General features: G+C 39.8%; 1 protein-coding gene across 1 annotated transcript in view; it reads left to right on the forward strand.

Annotated features, from left to right (window-relative positions):
- Nucleotides 1-483: 483 nt before the first annotated feature.
- Nucleotides 484-20,057, forward strand: part of RUNX1T1 (RUNX1 translocation partner 1) — a 129,634-nt gene continuing 110,060 nt past the window's right edge. Inside the window, 2 exon segments of the mRNA XM_023517563.1 lie at nt 484-562; nt 565-603. Coding sequence (XP_023373331.1) covers nt 484-562; nt 565-603 — 118 coding nt within the window.

Consider the following 20,057-nt stretch of genomic DNA (forward strand, 5'->3'; position numbering starts at 1 on the left):
AAATTGTGGCTGGTTAGATGGGGCTGAGATAGTGAATGTCTCCTGTATGCTCTAGATCTCTTGATCCCCCTCTGACCTTGACAGAACCTCTAAAACGTTCCAGTCCAGCCCTGGAGCAGGGACATACAGTTTGTTGGTCTGGACTCCCCCCTTTCTTCTTGGGGTAGGTGCAGATGTGGGCATGCAGGCACCTCGGAGCCCTGCCTCTCATCCCCAGCTAGCCTCAGGATGCTTCTCCCCCACTTTCCAGCTCCATCCTGGGGCCTGAGCCCCCGCCCCCTCCATCCCTTTCGGTTCCTTCCCTCCTGCCTGTGTCTCTTCCCTCTCTCTCTCTCCCACTTTTCCTCCCTCTCCCGCTCCGTCTCACACGCACCCTCTGTTTATTTTCCTGCCTCCATCTGGGCCCTGCTGATATTGTAATCACCCTGATGCACGTTGGCTTCTCTCCTCTCCCTCCTGCGCTCACACACTCACTCACACACAATGTGCCATCCTGACAAGCCTTTTACTTCTGATAAGCTCCGATGTGTGTTTAATGAATACAAAGCCGCGGTCTGGGTGCCGCGCGGCCGCGGCCGCTCTCCCGCGCTCCTTTGCCAGAAGGTAATCTCCGTGCAGGGGGGAGCGCGGGCGGAGGAGGGGCGGCCGGGGGGCGGGCGGCGGGCGGGCGGGCGAGGCGGCTTTCTCTCTCCCTCTCTCCCTCGCCCAGCGATTCAGAAGTCGATAAGACCAGGAGAAGTGAAGATGTAACATGTTATCTGTCGCTCCTCTTAGCTGGCGGAGAGAATTTACATTTAAAGATTAGCAGAGGGAGAAAGAGAAATCTGCCTTTTGTTGTGCGGGGTGAGCAGGCGGCATCAGCCCTGGCCTTGCGCTATCTCCCATCACCTCTGCTATCCAGACAGGACTCACCGAGGTGAGATTACCGGAGGGCCTTATCTTTAATTGGGTTTAGTTTTGCCAGTCTGAATAGGTTTAAAGAGACTCGATAAAGGGGGAACAATAGATTATTTATTGACTGGACGCCGAAGCCTTTAGATGGAGAAGGGAGCGAGAAAGCCGCTTAACAACTTGATTAGTTAATTTTTATTTTATTTTCAAGTGTGACTCTCTTTCGGTGCAATGAAGGGCTACAGAACTTAGGTGCGATGGGAATGACTTAAAAAGGTCTTATTTCTTCCTCTGCCCGCCCCCCACCCTTGCCCTTTTTAGCACCACACACCTACCCGATTTTAAGCAGAATTTCATTCACCCTTTCCCTTTCGGATGGATAGACTGAGTGAAGAGGCTACAGTAGCCGCTGGGGGGATTGATCGTTACTGTTGGATTTTGTGTGATTTGTTTTGAATGGAGGACGAGTTGATGCTCAGGGCACTCTAATGAGGGGGGAAAGTGAAAGAAGCTGACTTTTAAGATGGAATTAGTTGATTTTATAGTGTGGCTCAACTCTGGCTGGAGGGAAATAGAAATCTAAGTCTGTTAGGTAGATTTGTATTTTGGATTTGAACCATGAATTTTTTTGCTCGGGATCAGTTTAAAAGAAGAGAAAGTGTCTTATTACCGCATAAGTGTATTTCAAAAAAATGGGATGTCAACTTTGGAAGGTTCTTAAAATGAATAAAAGTAGAAAAATGATTGTTTTGCTCCTACATGTTGTCAAAATAGGGCTTTTCATAGATAGATAAGTACGACTGGTAACTAAAAGCCTAATTAAAATTTGTTTAAAGCCAGGGGGGCATGTTTCCTTGTTGACAGCGGCAGATCGATTGGGTAAGACAATAGAGTCCCATTATTTCACTTCCATTGACTGAACATATTGACATTTCAGGTTGGCTGTTGCCTCAGTGAGCATGATGAAACACTGAAATTCACAGACCAACTGGCCAGAGTGGCACATATATTACTGGATGTCATTTCTGCCTTCAGGTTGCCTTATCACCCAGACAGAATGGGAAAAAACAGCCTGGAATCCTTCAGAAAGGGTAGGGCGCTCTTGGCTGAGAAACTCACAGATTGCACGTCTTAGGAGCATCTTTAATTTTACTCAGAATTAGGTGTTCTAGAGAAATGTGGGGAGCACATTCATTGAAGATCTGAGAAGCAACCTGGCTAACAATCTGGCAGATTTTACATTTAAGAATACCCATTTTCAAGATTTGCCTTTACCTCCCCAGGAGGTGGCCTGTCACTCCATTTAGGTCACCAGTGTGTTCTGTGAATGGCATTGGTTCTTCCTCAAACAACCAAGCACCTGCTAAATCTCTATCTGGTAAAAGGATGTAAAAGGTGCCTTCAAGGGCCAGGCTCTGACTTTCTGTTTCCAGTTTTCTTTTAGTGGGTGGAATGCAAAATGGGATGGACACGTATTTCACACTCAGGTGCATACATAGGCAGTAATATGTAGAGATAAATTTATGTGTATTTCAGGAAGAGGCACAGAGAATATTAAGTATTCGTTATCTTCTTAGTGTAATTTACCCTGTTACATATTTTATGTCGTAGTCTTTACATAATGAAACCATTAGGCAGGCAGGCATTAAGGCAAAGAATTTTGGACTGTACAAGAAGTGAATATAGAAAAATATCACAAGGGACTTAGCATATTTTTTTTTAAAAGTTTAATGAAAATATGAGTCTATTATGGATGTGACTTATACACAACAATTGTTGCCATCAAGTAGGCAACTGATGCCCTTCACAGTGTTGAGAACAAAACTAGTCTTTTATACCATTTTCATGAAAATGTTAGGTTTCCGTTTGATCGGCAGGTGCTGTTGAGATGAAAGCCATGTGTAAATTTTCAGAAGGCCAAAAGTGTCAATTCAGAAAAGGAAAGTGATAAGAGAAAATGCAATCAGTTTTCCTGTTTTCAATTTGTGCAGGATTTGAAGAGCTGTTTTGTTAAACTGCTACATCTGCTCCAATATGAATATTGAACTACTCCCACTAAAAATAACAACCTATAATTTGGAAGCTACTGCAGTCTTTTGTTAATGTGAGTGGGTTATTTAAAAACAAAAAAACCAAAAAAATAAAATAAAAAAAATTTCTATTCTGACAGTCTCTTGCCTAATGTGCATTTTCATTTGTTGGCACTTTTATCCTCAGCAGATAAATGGTATTATGCAATTAGACCTCATCTTGTTTGATTGTGAAAGAAGTTTCCGTAGGTGAAAAATCCTGGTAATAGAAAATGGGTTGACACAAAACAAAATGTATTTTAAAATAACTTGTTCCAATGTATTTAAAAAGAGATCATTATTTCTTACGTTTTCTAATCTACAACTTTTAACTTAGTGCCAACTATTGTAACAAAGTTAACGCTATTCATTTGCATACTGAGCATTCTGAGATTTATTTCACCTTTAACATACCTGCAAATGTAAGTTTAAACTAAGCAGGGATATTTTACCTAACAGAGCTTTCAGAATAATTTTTTTTCATGCTTAAATAAAATGATTAAATTATGCTTGAGTGCCTACATACAAAAGCTTTAGCTTCTATAGTACTGCTAATCAAATAAGTTTTATGGACAGGGAAAGCACCACGTTAGAGAAAAATTGGATCCTTTTTACCAGTGACATTTCTAGGAAAGACATATTCTTTTAAAACCATCTAATCTTAATTAAAAAGAAAACTAACACATCTTAATCATACTAAAAATAATACTTTATCCCTTATTAGAAAGTAAATGGCAGTGTTATCCATATGAAACATGGGCATAGATAGAGAATTAAGGTGGAGTGAAGACTTAAGAAATTTGGATAATGTTTAATATTAACTTAATTCTCCATTGCAGTTGGGTTGACTTATACCTATAGTAATTTGTCTAGGGTAAGATTTGACTCAATTAGGCCCAATTAGCTGTGTAGCTTGTGGCTTCACATGTGAATTACTAGACACACTCTTCACAGATGAATTCAGAGTATTTCAAGAATGGGTAAAGGAGAAGAGAGACACGTTAGTGTGTTTGATATTAACAAATGAAATATTTCTCCTGAAACACCAAACTCAAGAGAAGTGTTAGTTTGACTTCAGTGTGAATATGTGTATTTGTGATTCCATGTAGGTAATTAACCAAAAAATAATGCTTTTAAGAAATGGAATTTCCAATTTGAAGCCCAAACTATATTCCAATGTGGCATGTTGTGCTGAAAAGAGAGCCAGGCATTATGTAGGTAGATTTCCTGGAATAGCACCAAACACTTTGGCACCCAGGAAAAGACGCTGGGTCACCTCAGTATTAAAAAGTTCATTCGCAGGCATAATCCCGTCCCTTGTGATCTGATGAGTTTTTTTTCTGTTGAAGCCACAGTACCTTACGTGGTACCAACAGGGGAGAGCTTCCTAGAACTTTGTTCAGAATCTTCATAGTTTATGAAATCATGTCCAGGCTCTCCCATCAGAAACACTGGTAAAGTAATTGCTCCATGACTGATGTTTAAATGGGACCCTTTTGTTCAAAAAAAATTTAAAACCATTAGTGCTGTGTATAACTACTAACATTTTCAGTGACTAGGAGAGACCAACTTAAAATCCTCTGCTTTGGTAATTCCACTGGTGATGTCTGCATAATGTAATGTGTAAAGGAATAAGGTAGGCATTTGTTTTTGTAGTTTTCATATTGATCAGTGTCTCTAAAGCAAATCAGTATTTGGGTGAATAGGGCTTTTAGAATATAGATCCCAAAGAAGAGGCGTGCCAAAGGGCACAAATGTAACGTTTTCCTATTGTGTCACCAACAATCCAAGCACTTCTAAGTGCCTTAGGGAATGTGATTGACTGGGTTCGTTAATCTTTTAACACCTGGGGCGCAGACCACTTCTAAGTGTGCTCAGGGCTTTCAAGGGCTACCACTTAGTTGTTGGGAGAGAGGGGAGGAACATATAAATGTTAGAGACCTACTATGAGCCTAGCCTTAACCTTCACATGCATTTTCATCATTGATTTTCAGTAAGGGATTCATTTTCGTCTTTCAGTAACTTCAGCCCCTTGTTCTAAGACTGTGGCCATAGTTGCTCTTTTGAGTTGACCTTTTGCCTTGATTTGGAAAATTGAGGTTTCCTTGTGTTCTCCAAATTAATGACTTCCTTTGTGCTTGGGTTTTAATAGTCAAGACTTTATTCTTTGGATATGTGGCTTGAGATTTTCCTTAGCAGCCATGATCTCACTCACTATTTCATTTACCCTCTCCTCACCCTTCACATAGGAACCAGAGTTAGGTACTAGCAGACATGCTCTTAGATACACCTAATTGTGTACCAGTCTGTATTCCTCAGTGTCTGCTGATCCAGGCATCTCCATTGCTGAATTCTGTTCCTTCATCAGAATACCTCCATTGTACACTGCTCTGAGGCCATGAAAAATCAGTCTACTCCCTTTGTTGATGTTACCCCGCATGCTGGAGCAGTCTTCTGTCCAGCATCCCTAGTCCCTGAGGCTCGTTCATCCCATTTTTGTCTTGATCTCAACATCTACCAGTTGGCCAGGTCCAACCTCCAGGTCACCACTTAAGGTAAAGGGAGAAGGATTCTGTACCATGTTTTGCGGTAGAAAAGAGAATCTGTAACTAGTTGCATAGTGTAAAATATTCTATTATAAAAAAGAAGGACCTGGTGTGTGTAACAGGCAAACTGGAGATCTCCTCCCAGTGCATTCGTAGACTTGATGGTTAGCCTGGGGTGCATCCCAGCCCTCAGGTGAACCTCTCATTAGTAAGATAACGGGCAGACCCCATGATCTTTAGGCTTTCTGACTCCCTTATGTATCAGTCTACAAGTGATATCAGGAGTAAGCTTTGGGCGTTTTCCATGGTTAGAAGAGTGAAAAACAAAGCCGTTATATTTTTTAATTCTAACATTGAGGTGAGGGGTCGCTATACATTTTCATTTGGCTGAGAAATGGATCAGTGTAGTAAATCACTAGCTTCCTGCTTCTCTCCATTTTAAAGAAGTAGCATTGGGAGTAGGAATTCCTTCTTTCCAAGCCATCCTAAACCTGAGCATTATCTGAAATTTAGTTAACTGTATTTTTTCCAAAAGTGAATGATGAAGAAATGACTCCACTTATATAGTGAGTAGGAACTAAAGATATTAGGTTTAATTCAAGGAAAATTACCTTTATGTTTTTCTGTTATAGTAACTGGACAAGATGACGGATGTACTAGTGTTTACGGTTAGAAATGAGGGGTCTGGAGGCTGACATGGGTGGAGGTTAGTGTTGCTACTCAGGCATCCACTGTGCCCTGCATTCTCAAGTTTGGACCCAGGGCACTTGGGGAATTTAGAAAATGACCTCTTTGAACCACTTGTGGACAAAACCCAGTAACAGCTTATTTAGATGAGCAGGGACTTTATCATCTGGCTGGGCATCAGATCTTAAGAGATACAGACTGAAAATTGTTCTTTTGCTTTGTCTGAAGAAATAGTCTGCTATTGCTTCTAAAAACATTCAAAAATCTAACCATTGCCAATAGAGCTTTGGTTTTGTACTTTGACTTATAGAATTGCTATAGGAGATTAAAATATAAGCACTATTAGATGTCAGATTCAAATGTGTGAAGTATTACTGATGAACCCAGACTATGACTATGTTTTGGGGGAATTTAGGAGCTATTGCATTTTTCTAGTTTTATTAAGGTGACCACTTTGTCATATCCAGGAAGGCAGTGCACACTTCTGTTGGCTGAGAATGTCTGTGATTGGCAGGGCTTAGAAGTAATGTTATTTTCATCTGTTGCTGGAAAAGAAGCCACTGGAACCACTGTTGCATCATAGGTTGTAGAATATTTTTGCATGGGCATTCCGAGTTCTATGGGAAACCAAGTTGAGGTTCTTTGCCACAAAAGAGAAGGTCTTGAAAATATGTAGGTGGTGAGTTGGTACTTCACTGGATTGGATATGGCAGCAGAAAGATATTAGAGAAAACACTGCCAGGAGATGTAATGATAGTTTGTTTCAAGACATAGGTGACCACCAATAACAGGGGAAACAGCAGCAGAGCCGTGCTCAGCTGGATGTGGCCAGGTAATGAGATAATTAGAGCACTAGGAGAGAGAATTAAATGGGAGGTATTCTAAAGAGTGCTTGGGAGGACTCTTCTGCTAGACTTTTCAGGGAATCAACCGAGGGAGGAGATCAGAGTCTAATAGTATTAGGAAAGAAGATAGATAGTGGTACCTGAAAGTATTGGCACAGATCATGGTGCTGGGGAATTAGTACAGCACTGTTGAGAGAACATTTCAAATGCATATTTGATTTGGCAGGTGGAATATCAGAAGCTGAGAAGTCGTCCTCTGTGGTTATAATCACAGTACAAGTTAATGCTTAAAAAAGTCTTAGGAATATGGCTAGTCTATCTGGGTAAGTACTATACCCCTTCCCCTAATTTCAGGATATAGGATGATGTGAGCTGTAAGACAGGTCATGAAAGGCTGCTGGTTTATTTTCTGAATCTATGAATATGTTATGTACACAGTGATGAGCAAACACAGCTGGGAAGAACAGCAGATGATATTGGGACTGGAGCTGGGGTGTTTATCAGATTGACATAGTAATTCTTCTTTCCTGTGAAAGGGTTCTATTTAAGTGACGGTTAGGATCCTCTAACTTTTATCATGTCTCAGGCAAGTATTATTCTTTAGTCTCCATCTCCTTTGCCCACCTGAACACATTTTCATCTCCAGATAGATTTATTTAGAAATAACATCCCCATTTAAGCTCTGACGGGAAACAAATACGGACAATGAATTCTCATCTGTTTGTTGAAATAAGGGTAGGACATCATTTTGTGTCTAAAGAGAGTAGATGTCTAAAGAGAATAGAGCAGTCTCCATTGCTGGGTCCAAGTTAATCTTTGAGTTGGCCAGAGGGAGCGGGTATAAGATACTGGAGGACAGGAGGAAAATACATGTGAAGAGCAATAAAAAGAACAACCCATTAAACCTGATTTGACTATTTTTTAAAGAAAGTTATGGGCTGTTTTGGTAGCCATGGTAAAGATATCATTTCGAGTATCTGATAGAAAAGTAAAATATTTGCTTGTGGGAGTGAATCTAAAGTAACCTGATAAATAATAAATGCCTCCCAGGCATACAGCAGTGTGTGAGGTAGAGGCACCTGTGAGTGGGAGGCTTAGCTCCCACTGAATGGCAAACCCATTCAGGACTAATTAAGTAGCTACAAAGGTGGTAGATCTCAGCCACTTACCAATTAAATGGTAAAGTGAAATTTTAGAGGCAGGAGTAAGTGGGAATTTAAGCTTGTCTTGAGACAGGTGGGATTTCTCTAAGCGAAGTTGTAGTAATAGGGTTGTGGTGAGTTATGAAGTAGGATTGGGGAGTGCAGAAGATGTGGGAGGAGCGTTGGGGTGGGGTAGAGATGGAGAGAGAATAAATTAATGATGCGGCTGCAGCAAAAAGACCCTGGGGTGATTAGAGGGAAATAAGAGCAAAAAGATCATAAATGTCTTGAATATCAAGCATTTTGATTTAAGCTTTATCTTCTAAACTCACCAGACATTTGTACGCTGTGTTCTGTGGGGCCCCAGAAGGTGAGGAGGGGCCAGGGAGGGTCCCCAGATTAGGAACAGGGCTTTCCATCCATTCCTTTACTATAAAACAGAATACTCCTGCTTTTATGATAAATTATTTTGTACATTAGACTTTCTGGCTGAACTTCTTTTTAACTAAAGGTTCTGTGGTAGTGTAGATCTTTTTTTTTGGAGACAGAGTCTCACTTTATTGCCCTCAGTAGAGTGCCATGGCATCACAGCTCACAGCAAACTCCAACTCCTGGGCTTAGGCAAGTCTCTTGCTTCAGCCTCCCGAGTGGCTGAAAACTATAGGTGCCCGCCACAGCACTCAGCTATTTTTTTGTTGCATTTTGGCCGGGGCTGAGTTTGAACCCGCCACCCTTGGCATATGGGGCTGGCCCCCTACCCACTGAGCCACAGGTGCCACCCAGTAGTGTAGATCTTAATAAAACCAAACTTAAAAAAAAAAAAAAGATTGTGCTAGATAAGGGGAAACCATGGACCCAAATAAAGCTGTGTTTGTAAAGAATTTGTTCTTACATATTGGGCAATATAGACTGGAGGCCAAGGTCAGGTAGAAAGCTTATTGCAATTTTTGATATTGTAGTAGGATGACCAGGACTGGGTATGTGGGATGAGAAGGAAGAGGCAGATACAGAAAATATTGCAAAAGAAAAATTTAAGAGATTTTAGTTTTGGAAGAGATACCACCACCAACAAAATCGACCTGTATGAAGACTTTAGGATGTGATTCATCACTATAATATTATTTTAAAAAGTCTTTACCTTGTTTTGTCTAATATTTACTTTAAAAACATGCTGGCAATTCATTTTATCCTTCGAACTTTAACCAATTGGAGGTTGTGGTTTCATTTTAAAATCTGTCAGAAATGAATTTTTCGAGACCTCTGTTGTGAACTTTGTTTGATAAAAATTAATCATTGCCAGTCAAAAAAGAACTTCAGCATAAAAACATCAATGACTTTTTTTTTGTTTAAAGAAAGACTTTTAGGTGTCTCGATTTAGTATCATTCCTGAGATATGTTGTTAAATGAGAAGAGCAAGGAGCAGAAGAGTGCATGTAGGATGCTGCAGTTCTATGAGAAGTGCCTGCCTTTGTACTTGTGGAAGTATATATGAGAATTTGACAATAGTGCTTGCTTTGCCGGAAGAAAAGGGGCCCAGGTGTTAGTGGAGGGAAGAAGTGTTTTTACTGTGTGTCCTTTGGAACGCTGAGTCTTTTTAGAAATCTTGTGCCTGTGTTCCCACTGTACACCCTTCATACCCACTGTGAAATTACAGATTGCAGGGTCAGCCTAGGGTCAACTGATCTGGGATTTTACTCTTCTGGGGAAAGTGATGCTGCTGTCTTCTTTGCTAGAAAGCAGCCGAGTGCAGTGGTGAAGAGACATAACTCCCAAGGGCTTTAGCATTTGTGTAATCTTCTTTTGCTGCCCTTCTTCATCTAGAAATAATTCCATCCAGATTATGCTGATAAGATCTTATAGGCTTGTTGTGAGGATGACACAGGATGGTGTACGTGAAGCCCGGCTTTCAGGAGAGGCTTGCTTCAGAGCCTCTGACTCAGCTGCCCTGGAACTGTTCCCCACTTTCTTCTCTAAGCCCCCATGGTATCTTCTCTGTCTGGCTGTTCCTTCATTCAGTGCGTACTTAATGGAGAGTCTGGCCTTGTTTGGGGGATATGAAGATGTTCAAGACAGACAGGACCCCTGTTTTGCCAGCCTTCCCTAGACCTTTCCCTCTCAGCCTTCTCTAAGAGGGTGGGTTGTGTCGCATCTAGGCTCCTAGGCTCTTTCTGCAGGGAAGCCAACCTTAGTCCTCTTTGCCTTCTCCTAAGCTCCTGGGGAAACTTTGAAGACTTCATGACTTCCCTTCCCCAAAGGTAAAATTTATCACAACCACCTTTGCTATCACCCATGTGATTCAGACTTCTCTACTAGTTTGTAAGCTCCTTGAAAGTAGAAGTCTAGCATAGTTGGGGAGCTTTTGTTTTGGTATGACAGAGTCTCACTCTTTTGTCCAGGCATCAGCCTAGCTCACAACAACGTCCAATTCCTGTTCCAGCAATCCTCCTGCCTCAGCCTCCTGAGTAGCTGGGACTATAGGTGCCTGCCACAACACCCAGGTATTTTTTTCTATTTTAGTAGAGACAGAGTCTCACTCTTGCTCAGGCTGATCTCAAACTCCTGAGCTCCAGCAATCCACCTGCCTTGGACTCTCAGGGTGCTAGGATTACAGGCATGGGCCACTGTGCCTGGACCCTTGGAGTACTTTTTGATGCTTTAAAGAAAATACTTGTTGAAAGCTTATTCCTTGAACTCAGGTTATTTATTTAAAAATTTTCTGAAAAGTGTCATTGCTGAATCTAAAATGAAATTTTTGATTCCAAGATGTTATTTCTTTCCCAGCCTCTTTCCACCTGGGTCTCCGTTCCTTGTGTTCTCTTATCATAGGATACATAATTTCTTGCTGCCAAATTTTGGCTTGTAAGTTTCAGGATGAACAAAAGCAAAAATACAGAAAAAAATACAATAAGACAAAACCGTATCTCCCCTGCCTTCACAAAACATCCCACGTGCAAGATCCACTTTAGGCAAACCATGAAGTGATCAAGCTACTTGGATCTTCATAAATGCAGATCTTAACCGGCTTTTCTTTTCTTACCTGGAGGTTCATAAGTGGGCTTTTATGAAGTGTGAGACCCCCGAACTTGAAAGCAAAATTTTGTGCATATGACATTTTTATGAGATATAACTGCTCATTTGATCAGGAATCTAAATAAGGCTGAAAACCTTCTAGTGGCTTCCAGCTTCTCCTTGCTAGAAGCTCTCTTCCTCCCTTGTTTGCTGGTGTGGGCTTTCTGGGTAGACCCCTAGACCAGGAACCTCCCCTCCAATACCCTACCTACCACTGTACCTCCCCTCCCCAGCTAGTTTTGTCTTTTCTTTGACATCCAGTTGCTGTGATGGACCAGTCTCAAAACCAGACATGTATTGCACAGTAGTACAGGTGCTAAGATTCCTTGGCACAGAATGAATAAGTTGAGTGGAGAGTCTCCCTGTTTATCCTTCAGGTGGTGTTTCTATTTGAAGACATAACTTCAGAAGTGCAGCCTTTAGTTAACTCCTTGGCTTGCTCCTTCCTTTGGTCCTTCCTTTCTTTTCTTTCCTCTCTCCCTCCTTCCTCTCCTTCATTCCTTTTTTCTTACCTTTTCATATTTTAATAGATCTAGGGGTATAAGCGGTTTTTGGTTGCACAGATGAATTGTATAGTGAGTTTATAGTGTACTTGTTACTTGAATAGCGTACATTACCCCTGGTAAGTAGTTTTTCTTCTGTCACCCCCCTCCCGTCCTCGCCCTCTGAGTCTCCACTGTCCATTGTACCACTCTGTATGCACCTTTGCAGCTGAGTGAGTCTTCAGTTTCTTAATGCAAGTAACTGAACAATTTCAAAGAGAAATGTGTGGGGAGGAGGCATCTTGGAGGCCTTTATGGAGTGAGGTTTACATATTGTCTCCTTTAATAGTGATTTGGGAGTGAGCTCATTTTCTCAGTCACTCCTAGGGATCTACCTACTTGCCCAAGATGATCCTGCACCAGTGATGGGGCAAGGTTTGAACCTAGATTTTCTTCCAGGCTTCGTTCTCAAATCCCAACACCTAGGAATTTTCCCCATGGACAGGGCCAGCCACACAGACTGCTGGTGGGAATTGTACTAAAGTAAAAATGGAAAGCGATCAAGACTTTTCACTGCCCTTAGGAAAGTTTCCATCTAGTGTACAAAGACACCACAAGTTTGAAAGTTTCTGAAAGACAGAGACCAAGGGAGGGAGGAGGAAACGAAGGAAGGGAAAAGAAAGAGAGAGAGAGATCAGCTGATAAGGAGCAGCAGCAACCGGGCCATGTGTAGCTGGATGGTTGTAGTAGCCTGTTGAGATACGTGACCATCAGCCATGAATGTAGATGCTTCCAAAGTCCCATTTTTCTTTCCCGTGGAAGTTGCTGGCGTGAAACAGATGCCTTTATTTGGAGAAACCAGTGTTTGGAAATAATTGGTTTTCTCTTCTCTTATTCCCCAGAGAGAGTCCTTCACAGATGAAATTAGATAAGGAAAAAAAATGAATTGTAGAACAGTTTGTTGTTTTTCTTTCTTTTTTTTTTTTTTTTTTGGTCATTTCAAAATGCATTAGAACAGTGGTTCTCAACCTTCCTAATGCTGTGGCCCTTTAGTACAGTTATTGTGGGTTGCGACCCACAGGTTGAGAACCGCTGCATTAGAACCTGCGGCTCACTTATGCATATTTTGGTTTTGTTGACTGATTCTAGGTACTTTATTTTTTTTTACTTTCATTGTTAATATTACAGTAATGATTTACAGAAAGAAAAAAGATTATGATTGTACTACGTTACTTTTGAGTAGTGACCTTTGATTTTATTTTAATGTTTTAAATCATAATATTGAGATAGGTACTACCCCTTTTCTAGTATCAATGACAGCTGAGTGCCCTGGCTAAAATTATACTCTCCCTAGGAGCACTAAGATGGGCACTTTATTATCTCTTCACATCATCCTGTTAAGTTAGGTATTATTATTCTACTTCGGAGATTTGAATCTGAGGCTTACGGAGGCTAAGTGACTTGTCCGAGGTCAAATAGCTGTTAAGTAGGTCTAGGAGCTGAGATTCCAGTCCAGCCAGACTATGTGCATAGTAGGCTTCTAAAAGGTTAGTGCATGCAGGCCACATTGTACAGAAGATATTTGAGAGATTTCACCATTTACAGTTGGCTGGTTTATTATTAACTCATTAAGCAGACTGCATTATCGGTCATCTGCCTTCTGATTAATTTTTTGTTTAAAAATAACATTTGTAGGGTTTTGAAATAATGCCTTATCACAAGAGAAAGGGGGTTGAAAAAAAGATCAGAGAATATTTGATCTTATTTATTCCCTATTCACTCTGCCAGTATGGAGTGAACACCTTCAGTGTCCCAGACACTGTGCCAGGCACTGGGTATAAGCATTCTTGGATAAATTCGCCCTGTCCTTGTGGCTCTGCCAATGGAATGAATATAGTTCATCAGTGTAGGGACCAAAGGTATAAAGAGAATAAGATGGGAATTCTTTTCTGCAATAGCTGACAGACTCAATTGGGAGATAAGTCTATGCATAGAAACTGCTAGAATGCATTTACACCCTAAAGGGTGTATGGACTAATGCTGTGGTTCTCAGTCACATTATCCTGCTGCTTCGGTCAGGGAGGGAGGATGCTGTGGGTGATTTTTACATTGCCTTATGTCTGTACAGCACCTCTAGGAATGGGGTGCTGGCCTGATGTAGACAAAAGTGCTATTACAAATAAGAGAAAAAGATCATCAACCCTAGGAGTAGCTAGGGAAGAGTGTGTGAAATTGTGCCTTTGTGGCATTTCATTAGGTGGGATGTACTTGTTTTTATTTGGGGTACTGTGGTGTACTGAGTATACTTCCCAGTATGCAAGGTAGAGTAATAAGCAACACAGACAAGACCCCTGTTCTCATAGAGCTTACAGTTTAGGGGTGGGAGAAGGCTAAAGATAATCAAGAAGCTAGTGAGATTAGTTCACATGGTCTTACATGTAATGAAGGCAATTAAGAAACAGTCTTAGAATGATGGGGGTGGTTGTGGTGAGACTTTCTTTTGGATGGTTGGAAATAACATCTCTGAGGTGATTCTTGAACTGCAACCTGAGGGTTGAGAAGGAGCTGGCCCTGCAACAGTCCATGGGAAGAGTTCTGAGGTTGATCATGAAGTCATCCGGATGAGATGAAGCAGCCCATGGGGGAGTTTAGCCAGCAAAGAGCTGCACTCTGTACGGCCATGGTCAGAGTGGAGGCTGAACACTGTGTATTAGTGTCAAGTTATGCTGGGTCTCGAACGTAGGACTAGGACAAGGACTGACTCTGTGCTTCTGTGTGTGTATCCAGGATATGAGTAGGTAGAATACAGAGGAGAATCTGGATGAGTGTGTGTCATGGAAGGTTAAGGAAGCTTGTTAGAGTAGGATAATGACATTTAAATGTTCACGTGACCTACACGGAGAGACACCCAAATAACACAGTGTCTCTGTCGTCACTTCCTGTTGGAAGTTGCATAGAGTCAAGAAGTGAGGCATGGGTGTTGCTGTGTTGACTGCTACTTCAGATGGGGGAGACAGATACAGGAGGATTGCCTACCAATAAATGACATGCTGAAGCTTTGACAAAGGTAAGCTACAGAATCCAGTGCCAGGGACGGTACTTACATGTGACCAAGGTCGTGTTTTCCCATATGATATGATATAGCAGGTTCGTTTTGTGGTAATTTCCCTTGGAACCAGCAAATGAATTGTATTTTTGTTAATGTAAAGGAACATCCTTTACGCTATTAAATGTTTTTAGGAAGGGAAAGAGAAAAGTTAGAGGTAAGGTTTGATTAACCCAGGTTGATAGATAAAACGAGGTGTGATTAAATGCTCATTTTTGGAATCACTATATATTATTTAGTAAAGGAAAAAATGCCCAAATGTTGATAGAACTCTCTAGGGCACTGTGTTTAGGCAGTGAGAGGATTCCTGGCAGTGATTGAGAATACAGTAATGGGGAGCTGCACTTGATCTCTTTCGAGGTTGATTGTGATGTGTGTAGTCTTTACATCCTATTAAATTTTTGAAAGATAAACTGATACAAGAATGATTTGCCAAGGCCAGCAACTCTTCCTTTTAAAACCTTGGCTCGGTGTACACATTGAAGGGATGGGGGAGTAAGATAAAAGCCTTATAAATATGAGGTTAACTGAATTCAAATAGAAGGTTCTCTCAAGTTATTGCATTCCTTAGAAAGTAAATACATTGCGCATATGGTTAAGATTGATCAAAAAAGTATTCTGTATGCCAGTGATTACATTCCCATCTGTGATTAAGGTTTTCTGTCTGCATCTGGTTTTCACATTATATTTCTGTAACAAGAATCCTTTATATAGCAGAGTTCACTTTCTGTATTTTCTATTAGCTGCAGCTTGAACTACTGCACGGATCGCAGCTTTACACATGTGGTTTTCATTACTTCATACCATTGAGAAAAAGTAATATTTGTTTGGGAATGTATGTTTTCCACAATTTCCATGGTAATACAACATGTTGAGCCTTTTTAATAACACTCTTGTAGGAGTACAAATTGTTGGAGGCATTCTGCTCTTGGTGGAGCTTAGCTTTTAAACTTTTCTCAGTCTGTTCGCCTCATAATGAGGTCTTACAAATGGGAGGGCTGAGGATTCCAACAAAGCAGTTATTAAAGGTAGGGAAATTTCCTTATCATTTGCACGTGATACAGACTTTAGTAGAGACTAGGTATCAGAAATCTCTGAACATGGATTGCGTAGGGCTCATTACCATTCTCTGTTTTATCATTTCACATTAGAAGATCATGTAACGTGCGGGATGGATGAAGCATACGCATGATGCTCCAAGGCCATTATTTTGAAAACTCTAAAGATTAGCTCATTTTTTGAGTTAGTTATCCTGTTGATTATGATACATTGTTTCATATCAAAAATAATGGGGAAAATTTTTTATGGGTACTTTGCGGTTTACCTTGTGTATAGTTTGAATGTGTATTCGTATGCTGTGTTAACATTTAACAATTTATAAGTAGGTTCATGTAAAATATTTCGTGACACTGTCTTCCTGCCAACTTTTCTTTATTCACTGCTCAATACTCTGATTAAAATAGATAACCGCAAGCTGAAACAGTGTATTCTATAGTGTGGGATCATCTCTAATTGAGAAATTTTTCTTGTAAAGGGAGTTTATCCATGGGATAAACTTATGTGCCTCAAAACCCAGATTCACTGCACAACTTTTGTTAATGAACCCAGAAATTAGCCTGGCATTTAGCAGCCCTGAGGGTAAGGAGTAGACGTAGACCCTGGAGGATTGGTGTGCACTTGCCTGCTCCATGTGTTCAGTGGAGATTATAACCATGGCCCACGCAGGGCACGATCCACTTATATCTGCCTCTCTTGCGTCTTGTGTTGATGGTTGCTGATGCACAAAATATCAGCATATATCATGATTAAATCTAAGAAAAGTATCTCTTTTCTTCTTTTTCCCAATATAGTATTTGTTTAGCCTCTATTTATACATTGTTTTTACCTTGGTATAGAATCATTGGAAATAACAGAATTGTGTAGAAAAATCGCCCATATTTCCATCTTCCAGAAATAATATTTAACATCTAACGTATTGACTTCCAGTCTGCCCCTGTGTGCACCTCCCCCACCTTAGTATGACAGTATTTAGATAATCTGCATGTTTATATATATCTATGTATCTTGGTTATTTTTATATTGAATTCTTTTGCTTTATCATTTAATACAATTTTAAGTTTCATAGCAAACTAATATTTCCAAGTTTCTACTGATTATCTTTAATGGTCTTTGCTGAGCTTCAAGGCAATTTGCAGCTAAGAAATATCTGGTATTATATTTCTCCTAATCAGTACTTATTTATTTTTTACCTTAAGAACAATAAGGAACAACTGGTTGAATCATAGTAGAGTCATCATGTAGCATCTAAAAGGACATTAATTTTTTAATAGAATCTGTTTTTTATACATTTGAGTATGTTCACTAATTTTAATTCCTAGGATGTAATTTGGTCTCAATAATAACAACTGTTTCAATGCTTTTTGAAGAACTTTTGTACATTTAGAAGTCTTTATTCCTTTGCATTTATTGAGTTCCTGCCTTATGTACATAAGATTGTGTTGGCCCCTTGTATTACAGAGATTGTAAGAATTAAACAGTGATACTTTTCCTATTCATAGTGGTGCTGGTAGTAGTAGTCATATTCATAGTAATAGGTGAGTAGTAAACATTCAATAAATATTTGTGAATGGATGAATGAGCAAATTCTCAACCTGCCAAATGTAACAGGGAAAAAAATGAGAAAATTTAGATTGCTTTAGAAAAAAGAAAAGAAAGTAGAAGTTTATTGATTTTGTAAACTAATTCACCAATAATTGTTTTTACTGGTATTTTAAAACTCCTTAATTCCATAAAGATTATTCTTTAGTGTCATTAGTCGTTTTAAACTATGTTGGCTAATAATGGCTATATTGAAATTTCATAAGAGTGGAACAATGTAGATACCACTTGTTTTGGAACAGAATTAACTTGCATGTAAAATTTCATGAAATAAAAACGCGATGTCTAAAGTGTTTTCTAAAGAAACCGTTATATCTAAAAGAGTATTTAACTTTTCTGAAACAGGTAAAATTGAACACATTCTCTTAAGGTATTGGTATACGTATATGTTAAAACCAATTTAACAAAAGAAGAATTTTTAGGTGCAGAATGTGTCCAGCTTTGAGTCAAATGACTGGAAAAATGAAGAGCCTGTCAGAGCATCTCATTTTAGGAACTTAGATGATGAGAATTGTCTTGGATTCGTCTAACATTTAGAAGAGTTTGTGTCTGTTTTATAAATAAAACAAAACAAAACTGGCTTGTATTATGTAAGTAGGTCGGTATGCTACCTCAGCCTGGTTGTGATATATGCATTTTTTTTCCCTTTGTTGTTGTCAATAGAAAAGATTGATCTCTGGGCTGGTGAACGTAATCTCTGTCCCAGTCAGAAAAGGAGAGAGGAAGTTAGCAGAGCGATTGGTGGAGAATGATATCTGTCAAAAGAAACACTTGGAGAGCACTGAGTTTAGTAATAGGTGACTGCCGGAAAAAGGGGAACTTTGAATATTGTCAAGGTAAGGAACAGACAAATATTTTGATTTTGCAATTTGCTTACCCGAAAATCCATTACCTTTCCAATATTAATTGTGAAGATTTTCTTTTTCTCCCCCCTTATTCTAGTGCTTGTTGATAAAAAGTTTGTATTGTATGTTTTAAACATTTGTCTTTGAAATCTTTGGGTGTGGGAATTGGCGGTGGGCACCCTACTTGATAGCTTTGGGTCTGAAGATATCAAATGATCAAATACCAATTTTTTTCACCCTTTTCTTGTTGCAATGCTCCTTGCCATGTTTCATGATACATCTGTTATAAGCTGAGCAATACTTGGAGTTAAAGAGTAAAAGCTATGCCATGATTTCTGTGTTTATTGTCGCAAGGAGATGGTGTTTTCTGAAACAGTTTGTTGACTAAACAGGCAAAAACGTGTTTTTCAATTGATTATTTCTTCCGGTTGATTTTGATTTAAAAAGAAAATTTTAGGCAAATGTCACTTTCTAAGCAGATTTTAGGCAACATTTTGGGCAAATGTCACTTTCATATCCATAGACACGTTTAAAAAAAGTGATATCTAACTTCAGGAAAATAGCAAATATAAATGAAGCATTGCCATTTGGCAAGTGACTTCTTAAAGCCTGCAATATTTGAAAATTCAGGGAAGCTCTGAATTATGGGTTCAGAGAGCCGATGTCTCCTATTTCAGGTTTAGCCGATAGTGGGCTTATACAGAAGCACCAATGAATAAGGATAAACTGCTAAGAAAAAGTTGTGAGTCAACACAAATGTTGTGTGATACCGGTTGGCACTCTGGGGATTGGGACTTGAAGTTCTGTGACTGACTGCCTGACTATATAGCAAGAGGGGTAGCAAAATACTGACCCTCTCTGGCCACTGTGCTGGAAAGATCACTGCTGGCAGCCACCCTACAATCACTACTGTGGCCATTCCCTCAAATACTTACTGGCTTGTTTTTAAAGTTCCCAGGAAGGTGTTGGCAAATGAGAGTTTTCTTTCTTTCTTTCTTTCTTTTTTCTTTTAGAGACCAGAGAAAAGGAAATAATTCCCTGTAGAGTAGCCCATTATTACTTTTGGGAAGCCTTCATTGTGATTTGGATTCTGTATTTTGCTTCCTTTCATTTCTCCTCTTCCTGTTCCGATGATCTTCTACTGTAGTTGGTGAGAGACCTTAATAGACGGGAGAAGGCAAGGAAGGAGTTCAGTCGTCTTAAGCAAGTGAGACATCTCCAGTCTCTGCTTCTGTCTTTTTACTTTACATTCGAATACTAAAATTTGTTCTGTTTTCAGAACTCAAATCTTGGTTGATTCGATTTCTAAAGTCTTCCATAGAGAAAAAGAATGCTAGCAATCTCTTATCTTAGAGGAAACAGACTAATAAAAATCACCCCAACCACTAACTCTGCTTCAGAATTGTTTTCTCATCATCTTATGTCAGATCAAGTATCTTTTTCCAGAGTGTATGTAATTCTTTGCCTCCTTCCTAATTTGTCTCTGGGGGGCCTTGGCATTAATATGATAAAGATAAGTAATGTGCAGATTAAAAATTGGAAAGGATATTGGGTTTTAAAACTTGAGCATGAAGAGTACATATAGTTATTATCTTCATCCACACCCATCTCGTCGTAAACATATTCTTTTCTCGTCATATGGCATCATATGGAATAGATCTGTGACCCACTGGCGATGAACCATGGTAACAGGGAAGAGCCAAAATGCATGGCAAGG

This window comes from Otolemur garnettii, unplaced genomic scaffold (assembly GCF_000181295.1).
Source record: "Otolemur garnettii isolate 467f Iridium unplaced genomic scaffold, OtoGar3 scaffold00004, whole genome shotgun sequence".
Classification (NCBI taxonomy): Eukaryota; Metazoa; Chordata; class Mammalia; order Primates; family Galagidae; genus Otolemur; species Otolemur garnettii.